At 45.4% G+C, this 14,422-nt stretch overlaps 1 protein-coding gene across 1 annotated transcript in view; it reads right to left on the bottom strand.

The window, feature by feature from the left end:
- LOC115118813 (microtubule-actin cross-linking factor 1-like) overlaps positions 1-14,422 on the bottom strand; it is a 268,887-nt gene that overhangs the window by 8,595 nt on the left and 245,870 nt on the right. The window contains 26 exon segments of the mRNA XM_065017706.1: positions 199-261; positions 2,456-2,573; positions 3,423-3,440; positions 4,613-4,633; positions 4,756-4,830; positions 5,014-5,168; positions 6,462-6,624; positions 6,823-6,980; positions 7,185-7,296; positions 7,402-7,590; positions 7,721-7,993; positions 8,267-8,461; positions 8,691-8,850; positions 9,175-9,344; positions 9,517-9,636; positions 9,782-9,988; positions 10,328-10,371; positions 10,374-10,482; positions 10,946-11,134; positions 11,450-11,578; positions 11,945-12,142; positions 12,485-12,640; positions 12,889-13,062; positions 13,299-13,400; positions 13,607-13,708; positions 13,863-13,985. Coding sequence (XP_064873778.1) covers positions 199-261; positions 2,456-2,573; positions 3,423-3,440; positions 4,613-4,633; positions 4,756-4,830; positions 5,014-5,168; positions 6,462-6,624; positions 6,823-6,980; positions 7,185-7,296; positions 7,402-7,590; positions 7,721-7,993; positions 8,267-8,461; positions 8,691-8,850; positions 9,175-9,344; positions 9,517-9,636; positions 9,782-9,988; positions 10,328-10,371; positions 10,374-10,482; positions 10,946-11,134; positions 11,450-11,578; positions 11,945-12,142; positions 12,485-12,640; positions 12,889-13,062; positions 13,299-13,400; positions 13,607-13,708; positions 13,863-13,985 — 3,523 coding nt within the window.

The following is a 14,422-nucleotide window of genomic DNA, read 5'->3' as shown; positions in this document are numbered from 1 at the left end:
CTATAACCTGTGATACAGATCCCTCGCGCTAGCATTAGCATGTAGCCAGAAAGGGTAAGAAACGTTAGTTCAGTGTCACAGACAGCAAAGCACGGCAAAAAGAAAACAACAACCAAGAGGGAAGTGAGAGAGAGAGAGAGAACGGAAAAGAGGCGCAGGGAGAAAAAGGAGAGAGGGAGCGCGAGAGAGGAACCCAACCTATACGAGATGAAATGGTGCTACTGGAGTCGGAGCGAAGGATCTTAAGTCCAGGATGTTGCACTGGAAGGGGAGAGAAAAGGAGAGAGGGAAGAAGGAAAGGTAAGGGAGGGAGAGAACTGAAGAACATGCACCATGCAATACTGCTCTGAAAGAATGATTGTGTCGCAGGAGAAAAAGAGTAAGAGAGGAGAAAAAGAGAGAGAGAGAGAGAGAGAGAGCGAGAGATGGAGATGATTCAAGCCCCCCCCCCCCCCCCCCGACTCAAAGAACTATTATAGAAAGGGATGAAGAGAAAGAAGGGCTGATGGAGAAAAAGAGAGAGAGACTCTGCCCTGAGGACCACAGTAGACAGCTATGGAAAAGACAGAACTCTGAAAACTGTTAACCTGAAAGGTTATATGTAAGATGTCCGACCAGTTGTTAGTTTAAACAGTGGACTGTAGTACCATATGTTACACTTTGACCCCCACAGTGTAACCAGCGCCTTGCAATTTTCTACTCTGTAACTGTGTGTGTGTATGTGAGTATGTGTGTACGTGCATTCTGTATTTGTACTCAATATTTGTATGTACAGTTGAAGTCGGAAGTTTACATACGCCTTAGCCAAATACATTTAAACTCAAGTTTTTCACAATTCCTGACATTTAATCCAAGTAAAAATTCTCTGTCTTAGGATCACCACTTTATTTTAAGAATGTGAAATGTCAGAATAATAGTAGAGAGAATGATTTATTTCAGCTTTTATTTTTTTCATCACATTCCCAGTGGGTCAGAAGTTTACATACACTCAATTAGTATTCGATAGAAATGCCATTAAATTGTTTAACTTGGGTCAAATGTTTTGGGTAGCCTTCCACAAGCTTCCCACAATAAGTTGGCTAAATTTTGGCCCATTCACCATGACAGAGCTGGTGTAACGGAGTCAGGTTTGTAGGCCTCCTTACTCGCACATGCTTTTTCAGTTCTGCCCACACATTTTCTATGGGATTGAGGTCAGGGCTTTGTGATGGCCACTCCAATACATTGACTTTGTTGTCCTTAAGCCCTTTTGCCACAACTTTGGAAGTATGCATGGGGTCATTGTCCATTTGGAAGACCCATTTGCGGCCAACCTTTAACTTCCTGACTGATATCTTGAGATGTTGCTTCAATATATCCACATCATTTCCCACCTCATGATGCCATCTATTTTGTGAAATGCACCAGTCCCTCCTGCAGAAAAGCACACTCACAACATGATGCTGCCACCCCCCGTGATTCACGGTTGGGATGTTGTTCCTCGGCTTGCAAGCCTCCCCCTTTATTCTCCAAACATATCGATGGTCATTATGGCCAAACAGTTCTATTTTTGTTTCATCAGACCAGGGGACATTTCTCCAAAAAGTACCATCTAAGTCCCCATGTGCAGTTGCAAACCGTAGTCTGGCTTTTTTAATGGCGGTTTTGGAGCAGTGGCTTCTTCCTTGCTGAGCAGCCTTTCAGGTTAGGTTGATATAGGACTCGTTTAACTGTGGATATAGATACTTTTGTGCCCGTTTCCTCCAGCATCTTCACAAGGTCCTTTGCTGTTGTTCTGGGATTGATTTGCACTTTTCGCACAAAGTACGTTCATCTCTAGGAGACAGAACGCATCTCCTTCCTGAGAAATATGACGGCTGTGTGGTCCCATGGTGTTTATACTTACGTTCTATTGTTTGTACAGATGAACGTGGTACCTTCAGGTGTTTGGAAATTGCTCCCAAGGATGAACCAGACTTGTGGAGGTCTACCATTTATTTTGGCTGATTTGGCTGATTTCTTTTGATTTTCCCATGGGGTCAAGCAAAGAGGCACTGAGTTTTAAGGTAGGCCTTGAAAAACATCCACAGGTACACCTCCAATTGACTCAAATATGTAAATTAGCCAATCAGAAGCTTCTAAAGCCATGACATCATTTTCTGGCATTTTCCAAGCTGTTTAAAGGCACAGTCAACTTAGTGTATGTAGACTTCTGACCCACTAGAATTGTGATACAGTGAATTATAAGTGAAATAATCTGTCTGTAAACAATTGTTAGAAAAAAGACTTGTGTCATGCACAAAGTAGATGTCATAACCAACTTGCCAAAACTATAGTTTGTTAACTAGAAATTTGTGGAGTGGTTGAAAAACGAGTTTTAATGACTCCAACCTAAGAGTACGTAAACTTCTGTATGTATGTATGTATGTATGTATGTATGTATGCATGTATGGCTGTGCATAAATAAACCCCTCACCTCTGCAGGGATCGTTCTTGACCAGGAACTCGTCCAGGGCCATCCAGCCCCCTCCGACCCGCACCATGACCGTACTGCGCAGGATACGCACCAACCGCAACTGCTGCGAGTCTCCAAACTAACACCGCAACGGAGAGGAGAAACAGAGAGGAATTCAGTGACTGCAACCAAGTACAACGATTATTGACATGAGATTTCTTTTGAATCCAAAAGCCATTCTACACAGCAGCCCATACCAATCAGAGCAAAAGTATACGTCACTCCATGCAAATTATACTACAACACCCATATGCACTGATGATACTATTAAAATCACCTATTTGTCAAAAGCCCAGCTTACCCAACAATCTAAAACAAAAGATCAGTTCCCATAGTCACCTCTAAAAGATTTCATTCTACCTTAGTCAGCTTTGTTTCATGCAGAAGGACATTTACACTTTCAGAGAGTTTTGCTTCTATGAAGCAATACCAAGTCAGAGCGATCTTTGATGAGCCTGTGTCTGTTTGTGCTGTCTTGTCAAGTCTTTGGTAATGTTTGATTATTGTGACAATGACCATAGAGTTGGCAAGACAGCACAAACAGATAAGGGACCCAATGTTCATTTTGAATTACTCTCAGAACAGCATGATTTTTTCAATTTGCCCCAGTCCAAAGCTAATCAGATAGGGTAAACCCTGGTTCCCATTATAACCCATTCCAGTTTGCCAAATTGTCATTCTCAAAATAAGTCTTTCAAATCTGCAAAATCACACCAAGAGAACAACCTCAATGGCCTATGAAACCCACTTCCATAATTCGCACCCACAGTGTAGTGCTATATTTGATGGCGTTATGTCATTTCCGATCAAACACGAAATGCAATGTCACCGTGGCAACAGTTTTTGTGGCGGTAGAATTGAGGCCACTGCATTGGTGGAGATCCAGGAAGCAGATTTCAAAAGGACCAATCACTGGAGTCAACTTTACCTGGTTTCCAAGGAAGAACTACAATAAATCCAGCAGACGTGGAGGAGGAATAAACAAAGAGAAAGAGAAAGAATGAAATAACATTGTACAGACAAAAAAAATACTTCAGACTAAACCTGACATTGGATAAGACCTCATTTGGAAAGAGAAATTAAACTGTAGCTCACTCTACGTTCTACGTAAGACTTTTATTTTTATTTTTTACAATTCACAGCGAGATGGATCCGTCAGTGAAGGGTGAAGCCGGACACACACAAGAAGAGAGTCAGACAGACAGAGAGGTGTGGTGTCACGTGACCCAAGCTCGGTGCAGTTAGTTTATAGTCCAGAGTCTTTCGCCAGACACGGGAGGTCATTAACCCATGGATAATGATGATGTAGATCACAACAACAAAAAACTGCGATGGTAGTAGTTGCTAATCTTGGAGCTGTGATAAATGTTATGGTTTAAAAGTTATATTTAGTGTTATATTAGTTTGTTGGTGGGAAGCACACACAGCATATCAATCCCATAGTGCTGTGATTAGAGATATGTCTACAGAGACACGACACGTTGAAGCGCTTCGGGGTGCACAACATACAGTCCGCGGGCCAGATGCGGCCCGTGAGACGCTCTTTTTTTGGCCCGCGGATTTCTTCGTAATTGTCAATAATATGTGACCACCTTATATGAGTATATGGCAAAGCTTAGAGAAGCTTGCTTACAAAGCCGGCATTTCCATGGATACAGCTGAGTGCTTCTGCTATTGGCTAACATTTAAATGCGTGAGGAATGGAGTGATGTCATTCGTTAGTTCAACAACAGCAGTTATTGGTGCTCAAAGAAGTAGTGACACACAGCCAGCATCAGCTAAAAAAACACTAGGGTGTGTCTGAAATGACAACCTATTCTCTTCTATATAGAGCTCTACTTTTGTCCAGGGCCCTGTTCAAAAGGTAGTGCACTATGGTCAAAAGTTGTGCACTATATAGGGAATAGGGTGCCATTTTAGATTCAGCCCTAGACCCACCATGACTGCAAACTAAAAAAAAAAAAAAATGCACATTATTCTTAACATTACCAAGACTCACTCCGTCAAGTAGGATCTGAAAACTGTATTTAGCTAAGTAGAAGCTGTCCAAGCAAAAAAAAAGCTTTTAAGATTATTGTTGTTTACGTCCACAGCACTGTAGACTCAGGTGTAACTCACCTTGTAATTGCTCTGGCCCATCTGTATTTAAAAATACAATATCTCATACCTAATACTAAGTCATAGTACGCAGACAGAATATATAATCATGTGTTTATTAACTGTTGATAAGTGTACACAGTCACTGGCTGAGGAGGACTTACTCTGTACTTGTTCTCTCCTATCTGCTCCACCTGGAACCGCTTGGCACATTTACACTGTGCCACCTGTCTGGTCACCTGCACAGAGTGAGAAAAGAGAGAGGGGAAAGTCACGAAGCTAGCGCCATTAACCTCCATTCATGAGCTATTGGACTCGGCAAGTCAAAGGTCCAGCTTTGTAATTCAGAATAAGTGTTTGTGTGTGTGTGTGGTTTATGATAGGTGGGTATATCTGTGTGTGTGTGTGTGTGTCTTCCTCACCTCGTCTTCTATCTTGTCAGCGTCGGTGGTGGGCCGGTAGGCGTCCTTGTTGGGGTGCAGCGCCGCCACAAACTCGTAGTAGTCGATGTAACCGTCTCCGTCCTGATCAAAGATGTCTGCCACCGCCGTCATCTCCAACCTGCTGGTGGGGAACTCTGCACAACACAACCAACAGTCAGGAAAAGATATAGGACTAATCACCAGGATATAGGACTTTCTGTATGACCAAGATATAGGACTAATCACCAGGATATAGGACTTTCTGTATTACCAAGATATAGGACTAATCACCAGGATATAGGACTTTCTGTATGACCAAGATATAGGACTAATCACCAGGATATAGGACTTTCTGTATGACCAAGATATAGGACTAATCACCAGGATATAGGACTTTCTGTATGACCAAGATATAGGACTAATCACCAGGATATAGGACTTTCTGTATGACCAAGATATAGGACTAATCACCAGGATAGGACTTTCTGTATGAACCAAGATATAGGACTAATCCCCAAGATATAGGACTTTCTGTATGAACCAAGATATAGGACTAATTCCCAAGATATAGGACTTACTGTATGACCAAGATATATGACTAATCCCCAAGATATAGACTTACTGTATGACCAAGATATAGGACTAATCACCAGGATAGGACTTACTGTATGACCAAGATATAGGACTAATCACCAGGATAGGACTTTCTGTATGACCAAGATATAGGACTAATCACCAGGATATAGGACTTTCTGCATGACCAAGATATAGGACTAATCACCAGGATATAGGACTTTCTGTGTGACCAAGATATAGGACTTTCTGAATCACCAGGATATAGGACTAATTCCAATGACCAAGATATAGGACTAATCACCAGGATATAGGACTTTCTGTGTGACCAAGATATAGAACTTACTGTATGACCAAGATATAGGACTAATCACCACGATATAGGACTTTCTGTGTGACCAAGATATAGGACTTTGTGTGACCAAGATATAGGACTAATCACCAAGATATAGGACTTTGTGTGACCCAGATATAGGACTAATCACCAAGATATAGGACTTTCTGTATGACCAAGATATAGGACTAATCACCAAGATATAGAACTTACTGTATGACCAAGATATAGGACTAATCACCAAGATATAGAACTTACTGTATGACCAAGATATAGGACTAATCACCAAGATATAGGACTTATCACGACATAGGACTTATCAGACGAACGACATAGGACTCATCAGAACGACATAGGACTCATCAGAACGACATAGGACTCATCAGAACGACATAGGACTTATCAGAACGACATAGGACTTATCAGAACGACATAGGACTTATGATCAAGATAGGACTAAGCCTTGACTAGCGTTTAAGTTGGAGCAGGCTATGAGCAAAGAACAGAGCTAACAATGTGTAACCAGCTCTGAAGAACATACTTGAGGCCAGGATGCCGTCGATGAACTCCTGGCGAGTGATCTTTCCGTCCTGGTCCTTGTCGATGCGTCTGAAGAAGTCCATGACGCGCGACTTCTTGTGGTTCATCCAGCGCATGTACTTCTTCCTCCACACATCAAAGTCAAAGCTGGCAAACTCTTTCAGCTGGGGACAAAGACAATGAACATAAATGTAAGACAAATGAGGAAGAGCAATATCCTGCAAAAAAACACCCTGCAAATGTACAGACATCCCACTTTTGAAACCAATGTAGCGAACGTGCCAGTGATGCAGGTCTCAAACCTGGGTCTACAAGCCCTCTACTGCACTAATAGGGGAGATCACGTTGTTACAATACAGTACCTCTTCAAGCCTGTCGAGGGCGTCGTTGAGCTTCCGCTGGCGGTCGAGGGCAAGCAGCCACACCTGCTGCCACCTTGAGCAGAGCTGGGTCAGACGGGGGTTGCCCCCGGCGACCTGCATCGCTGCCTGTTGATGCTGTTGTTGCTGCTGGTTTTTACCTGTAGGGAGAGGTGTCACGGTTAATCCGCATTTCGGCGACTTTTACTGTTTTTCTCCTTCAGTGAAGTCAGTCAAGGATGGACTGTGAATGTTTTGGGGGAATAGGCACCCACTGTATCTTTGCTTATTCATTTCTAGGTACATATGCAGTCAATATAACATTTTATAAATGCATCTCTGTGAGGTAAAATAAGGTAACGTACGAGCTCCTCTCCTCTCAGCTAGGCTGCTAGGGGGCTCTGCTGGTTTCCTCTTGTAAGTCTTGGTCACTTTGTCCACGTCAGGCTGCTTCCGGGTCATCTCCTCCATAAACACCTGGGAACAATGGATTGGCATTAGACACAGCCAATCGGAAAGAGTGAAAACAATTAGAATAGTGACTTAGCCAATGAGGGTTTGAGAAAAGTAGACTCCTCTCACCTGGTGTTCTGTGATGAGTGTTTTGAGCTGAGGGATGTCCTGTGGAAGGGTCTCTCCGTCACGCTGGACTAGGGTGGTCTCTGCCCACTGCAGCCATGACAACAGCTCCTCCAACAGCGTGGCGTTGTTGAGTAGCTCTGTCAGAGCCGTTTCCAGACGCTGCTCGTGCTGTTTGGCCCATGTGAGGACCTATAGAAGCAAAATGCACCAATTAAATGGGTGAAACACTTGAAATGGCCCAACTGGGCTTTAAAAAATCTTTACCCCCCCATTATCTCTCTATACATCCCTCTCCCGTTACCCTCTCCAGCCAACCTACCTCTTCGAAGCGGGCGCGGATAATGGTTATCCAGTGTTTGATGGTGGTGATGCAGTCGGCCTGGCACGCGGTGAGGATGGCCTCGCCCTGGCCCGCTGCCCGGTTCACGTCTGTCCTCTTCTCCTCGACCGTGGCCATGAAGTTCCGGTGGGTGTGGAGCAGCGCCTGCAGAGTCTCCGCCTCCTCGGGCAGCACGCCGCGGAAACGCAGCGTCTGCTCCGCCTCCGACAGCCACTCCAGCAGCAGCCGCACCGCCGTGCGGAACTCCTCCGCCTGAGAGAGAGGGATGACAGAGGGAGGGATCATTAGAAGGATAGAGAAAAAAGGTTTTCTGTTTTATTGCGCTTTCACAGTCCAGTTTAAGGTATTATGCGCTATACTGGGTCAACAGATCGCATTAAAGAAAGGAAAGACGATGGACTGAAATGATCGGTATCTTTACATTAAATGATCATAAAATTCAAAGTCTTGTAACTTGTAAGTATTGTATTACTACATAAAAAAAGAGAAATGGCACAACCCCATGGCTTCTTCTTCCCAACTGACCTGTTTGAGGGCCTGCTGGAGACGGGTCTGCTTGGTGACGGACAGGGCACAGACTGTGTCCCAGCGGTTGCTGAGCTCTTGCAGTTGAACTTTGACCCAGGCGGTGTCGTCGCGGCCCGTCTCCATCAGTTCTCTGGCTGAGCGCTTCAGGGCGTGGACACTAGTGGTCCTCTTCCCCAACTCCTTCTGGAAGGCCTGAGGAGACAAAACCAAACAGAGGTCAAACAACATGGAAATAGTGTTCACCTAAACATAGAGCACTGGGTCAAACATTTTTTTCTCTTCATGTTCGATAAATAAGAATTCACATTTAAAAATTGGCCCAGCGCCTCATTGCCCATGTAAGCATAGACTTTTTTGTGGATTTTTAAATATTTTTTTACGTAACCAATGATTTAACATTTGCTGTTACATAAATGAATACCTTGTGTGAGTCCATGAGGTTGGAGACCAGGTCCAGGTCTCCATGGACTGGCAGGTCTTCAGCCAACTGGGGTTCTACACGGTACAGCCAGTCCACCAGGGCCTGCAGGGCCTCAGCAAACTGACCTGAGAACAGCAGGGCCTCCTCCAGCTTGTGTTGCCTGGATGAGAGACGGAGAAGGAAAATGTAGCTGTCATTATACAAACTTTGCCTTTATGATCCAGTATTCTATTTTGGCAGCGGCCTGGAGAGCTACTGGGTTTGCAAGGTTTTGTTCCAGACCTGCTTCACCACGCTTGTTTCAAATAATCAGTCAATAATCGTGGGGTTCAATCAGGACCAGAATTAGCTGAATCGGGTGCGTTACTTAGTGCTGGACTGGAACAGAAACCTGCACAGTCAGTCAGTCTCCCAGGACTGGAGTTGGAGAACAGTCCCATATAGTCATTGTAATAAAGCATTAGGCGTGGAGTTTTCCCCTCACCTCTCCACACTCTTCCCACAAACGGTGTCCCACTTGTCCCTGACCTCCCCCAGTAGGTGGTCTAGTTTCTGGGTGTCTTCGGGCAGCGTGGCCTTGTCCCTCATGGCCTTACCAGACCTCACTGTGGTGTCATACACCGGCTGCTTGGAGCCCAGAGCCTTCTGAAACTCCTTCAGCCGGGAGGAGAGAGAGGGGTAATTTAGTTAAGGATACCATGTCGTACAGGTAAGAGGATCTAGATTAGGCAGCCTCATCATATGTTGTGTGTGAGTATCACTCAGATCCCGATTATTTCCATGCAAGACCCACGCAGTGAGCTTCAAAGTGAGACTCCTACTGCACCTTGTGTTTGGTCAGTTGTACTCTGATCTTGTCTGGTTCGTTGGAGATCTCCAGCTCTGAGTCGAGCCGGCTCTCAGCCTCCTCCAGCCAGTCAGACAGTTTCCTCCACGCCTCATGGAACTAGAGGGAAGTCAAGAGAAACTGGTTGATCATCTCTAACGGATGTGTGCATTCTGGTACAAAATGGCGGCCATATATAATCCATTCAGGTGATGCATACTGGTTAGGGTGAATGCCGTAAAAAGGACCACCCTGGGGTCAGTACCTGCTTGGCCCTCTTGCGGGCCTCGTCGAGGTGTCTGCCACGGTCCAGGGACCTCTGCACCAGCTTGTCCCAGCGGGCCTGTACACTCAGCAGCAGGTTCTTGATCAGAACCACATCCTGCTTTATACTGGCGAAACGCAGCTGAGAACCGGCCTTCTCCAGGGCCAGCACCTGCTCCCTGTGGGTGTTCACCTCATTCACAAACACCTGGGGGGGAACGGAGAGAGGCCGAGAGCGTGTTACAGTTGAATTCGTCCCTCGTGACATGAAATTGATTAGCTGATTTGGTTCTGGGTGACATGACTTCAGCTGTACATGCAGATCACCACATACCAACATAAAGGAAGGGAAATATATCAAGTCTGCAAAATGTCTGATGAATATGATAAGTCAACTTACATTTATATTTATGTAAAATACAGTCAAGTATATACCATTCTATTCCATGGTAACTACTCACCGATATAACCCCACCTACCATAGAAATGAATGTCAATCACGCATAACATAGGATCTCTACACTTCCACGGTGCCTAAACTGCCCACCTTGTGTTCGTCTATCTGAAAGAGGACAGTGTCCAGGATGAGGGAGGGGGCTGGGCCATGTTGAGGGTCTGCTCTGCCTGGGTCAGCCAGTTGATGGTGTCCTGGAGGGAGGACTGGAACCCTGTGGCCAGCGACACCGCCTCGTCCAGCTTCGCCTAGGGGGGGGGGCAAAATAGTTAGTGAAAGGTTTGATGGTAACATATACTGTAGATACAGCTCCTATGTAAAACAGTGTTTTTTATAGTCGAGCTGTGAAAATGTAAATGTATATTGTATTAGTTTGAGTCTAAAACCTACCCAGTAAGAACACGAGTGCAGCACTTCAAATGTACATATATACAAATGAAACATTCACAACTTTGCGTTAGGTGCTTGTTTCTCAAATTAGCAAAAATTAGCTCTAAGCTTCGCAACAATGACATTTTCTGAAGGAGCTCTTCGAGAGAAGATTCCGCAACTTCTGGAGAAAAATGGAAATATATAAAAAGGTTCTTTATGGCTACAAGTAAAAACCACGGTGTTTCGACTTTTGGCCTTGTTCAGGGTTTTTAAATCAGTATTAGAAGGAACTCGTCCTCTTAGCTCTTCACGTATCTAAACGGAAGGTTCCTCTCTCACCGTGCGGTCGTCCATCTTGGTGTTCAGGCTGGCCCACTTGTTCTGCAGCAGGGCCAAGTTCTGTTGAGTCTGGGTCGTACCAGCTCCGGGGCCACCCTCCTCCCCCCCGCGGGAAAGCAACATGGACTCTCCCGCGTCCAGCAGCCGGTTGTACTGCTCAGCGCGCTGGGCCAACTGGGTCTGGAGCTCCTATAGAGAAAGACACACAGATGTTTCCAAAGGAATTTGATACTTTGAGGATCCGCCCAATAACAACCGGTGTTACATAGACATGCAGAATACATAACCTAACACACCCATTACACATGGTTAAAAACAACGTACATACAGATTAGATCGTAGATTGTACAGTGAATGAGTGTTGTACATCATATCTAGTGTATGTGTGGCCAGGGTGCAGTGTCATAACGTGTATCCCCATTAGCACGTGTTTTCTCCATCACATCATATCTCGTGCATGAATTGGCAGGCTGCAGTATCATTAAAATGTATCCCCAGTATTACCAGGTGCTGCTGCAGCTGCTCCCGGGCCGTCTCAGGCAGGCCACCTGTGGGTTTGGCTGCAGACAGCTGGCTCTCTGTCCTCCTCAGCCACTGCAGGAACTCCTCCAGCTCACCATGGAAACCCTCCGCCTGGGGAACGAGGGACAAGGAGGGGAAGAGGAGAGCGGGAACAAGAGAGGAAGTCATGATTGTGCGTTAAATGGCAGTGCTACTGTGTCGTTCATTCACTTGCCCCGTGGTTTTTAGCTCAACTAAGATTAAGTACAGTATTTAAACGGTTCCTTAACTGGGAAAGAACACATTTTTCTAGGGAGATGATAACCTGATAATCTTATTTGTACAAGTTGGAAACACGTAATATATAAATATAGTTACAGGGAAGGTTGAGACAAAATGGATAGAAATGGTTTCATTCTTTCTTTTCGCATAGTTCAGTTCAAACATTACTCGTACTGTAAAACTCGTCCCAGCCCACTCCTCCTACATCCTTCCTACCTGGTGCAGTGCGGCCTCCAGTAGTTTCTGTCGGTCCTGGGTCTTGAGTAGCAGGTTCTCCCAGCCGCGGTTGAGGTGGTCCAGCTGGCCGCGGAGGTGGTTGGCCTCGTCCCCGGGACTGGACTCCAGCAGCTCGGCCCCCGCCGCGTTCACAGTCTCCACCGTGGACCGATGGGACAGCACGTCGTTCCTCAGCACCTGAAAGAGAGCGAGGGAGGGAGCGTTGGTTACACTTCTCCAATGCAATAATTAATGTGAAGCAAGCATTCTGGCACAAAATGGCTGCCATGCATAATCTATAAGGGAAAATAACAGAAGTGAGGCTGATATGGAGGGGAGATTGAGGAGCGAAGATAGAGGTCGAGGTAGACTAATAAATCCGTTTTCCTGATGGAGAATCTCCATTGAAAGTGCTTTTTAGTCCAGGATTGGCTTCATATGGGTCTCGGGAAACTGGCCGTTAAAGAGTCCGGAAATGAAAGAAGAAGAGGAGTGTTGGGTAAGAGTGTGGAAGGGAAAGCTGTAGAGGGGTAGACGTACGTGGTGCTTGGCCAGTTCTATCTCGATGGCCTTGGGGTCAGAGTTGACGGGTCTCTGTGTGTCCAGGGTGGCGTGGGTGTGACTCAGCCAGGACTGCAGCTCAGACAAGGCATGCTGGAACTGACCGAGTGCCAGGAGCGCACCCTCCAACTTATGCTGTAGGAAACAGAACGGGGAAAACAGCACTTCTTCATGAATCATGTCACGTTGAATCGCATTGCAATCTGTAATCTATTGTACATATCTGAGCGCCAATTCATTTGAATATGAGTTTGAGTTCCAGAGGACTGGAGGTCTGAAGACATTCTTTTAGAGAGGGCAGCAGAGCTACTGTAGCTACTGCCCCTCATGTACAATAGTTAGGGAGCCACTGGACGCAACGAGTCAATGCATAGTTTGTGTACCTGTCTGTGAGTGATCTTGTCCCCCAGGTTGTCCCAGAGGTGTCGGAGCTCCGTGAGGGGCTCCTGGATCATGTCTCTGTCGTTCTGGTCCGAGACCTTCTTGAGCAACAGCTCCCCCTGGTGGCACAGCTTCTCCATGTCTATCTGCTGCTGGTACACCTCCACCTTGTAGTGCTGCTCACAGGAGGAGTCAGGCCTGCATTAGCTGTTTGCTTATCATTAAAGTGATAGTTCACGTAAAACCAAGAGCGTATTTTTGACTTACCGATAATGTTATCTTCTCGTCAAAACCGTTTTTAAGAACAATACATATTATAAATATTTGTAGGATGATAAAAACATACTGGAATATTTTAAGTACACCATCTATATCAAAGCTACATGACAAAACAATAGATTATGATTCAAACCTTGAGCTCTTCGATCTGCTGTTTGACAGTTCCCAGATCAGTGCCCACAGTGGACATGTCACACAGCTTGATCACTGCGTTGTCCAGGTAGTCAAACATGCTCTGCAAGACACACACACACACACACGTCAATCTAACTTCTACAAACTATGATGACGATCGAGGTCCTGACACTTCCTCTACTTCATGACAGATTTACATTTCCACTAAGCATCTACTTTCATAAAGAACAAGTGTGCAATAAATACCAGATTATTTAATTATCTGACATACTGAGCTGAAACAGCGATGCATTCTGGGACACTGACCTGCAATGCATCCTGGTACTGCACAGAAGCCGTCATGGCCTCCTCCAACCTCTCCATCCTCTCTCGCCACGTCCGGTTCAGGCCTTCCCAGGCGGCATTCATCTGAGAAACGAGAGAAGGGAGAAGAGAGGAAAGATAAAACACACACTGTATTGCAATAAAAAGACCAACAGAAAATGTAGACAGAAAATATCATGCACAGAGTCCATTAATGATTACGTTCTTGAAGTTGGTTGTTATCCTGTACTCCTCTCACCTCGTCGATGGTCTTCTTGACCTCAGGCTTCTCTGTTTCTCCGCAGGCGAAGATGAGGTCAGCCCCAAGGGTTCGTACAAACTCCAGCTCCTCCCTCAGCCCGTCTGTCTCGGCCTTGATGGCCTGGTGAGAGAGTGACAGACACACAGAGGGCATAGTTGGACAGATCAGATAACCCAACAGTCATTCCACTCATCAGTAACTACCTCTGCATATTCTCTCCCCTTCCTACCTCTGAGCTAACTACAGTACTGCGGTGGAAAAAGTACCCACTTGTCATACTTGAGTAAAAGTACAAATAGAAAATGATTCAAAAGTGGAAGTCGCCCAGTAAAATACTACTCGAGTCAAAGTATTTGGTTTTGGTTTTAAATATACATAGCCCTTTCCACCCACAGTTCCTGTCAGTCAGTATACAGGTTGAAAAAGACAGATGGTCATTTATAAGCGCCTAAATTGAAATGCAGTGGCTGCATTAGTCTACCTCAACCTCGCTCATTGCTCCTCGTTCTCCCCTCCATATCAGCCTCACTTCTGTTACTTTCCCTTATAGATTATGC

This window comes from Oncorhynchus nerka, linkage group LG4 (genome assembly GCF_034236695.1).
Source record: "Oncorhynchus nerka isolate Pitt River linkage group LG4, Oner_Uvic_2.0, whole genome shotgun sequence".
Classification (NCBI taxonomy): Eukaryota; Metazoa; Chordata; class Actinopteri; order Salmoniformes; family Salmonidae; genus Oncorhynchus; species Oncorhynchus nerka.
Note: the sequence above shows the minus strand (reverse complement) of the source record. Positions and strands in the feature narration are given on the sequence as shown.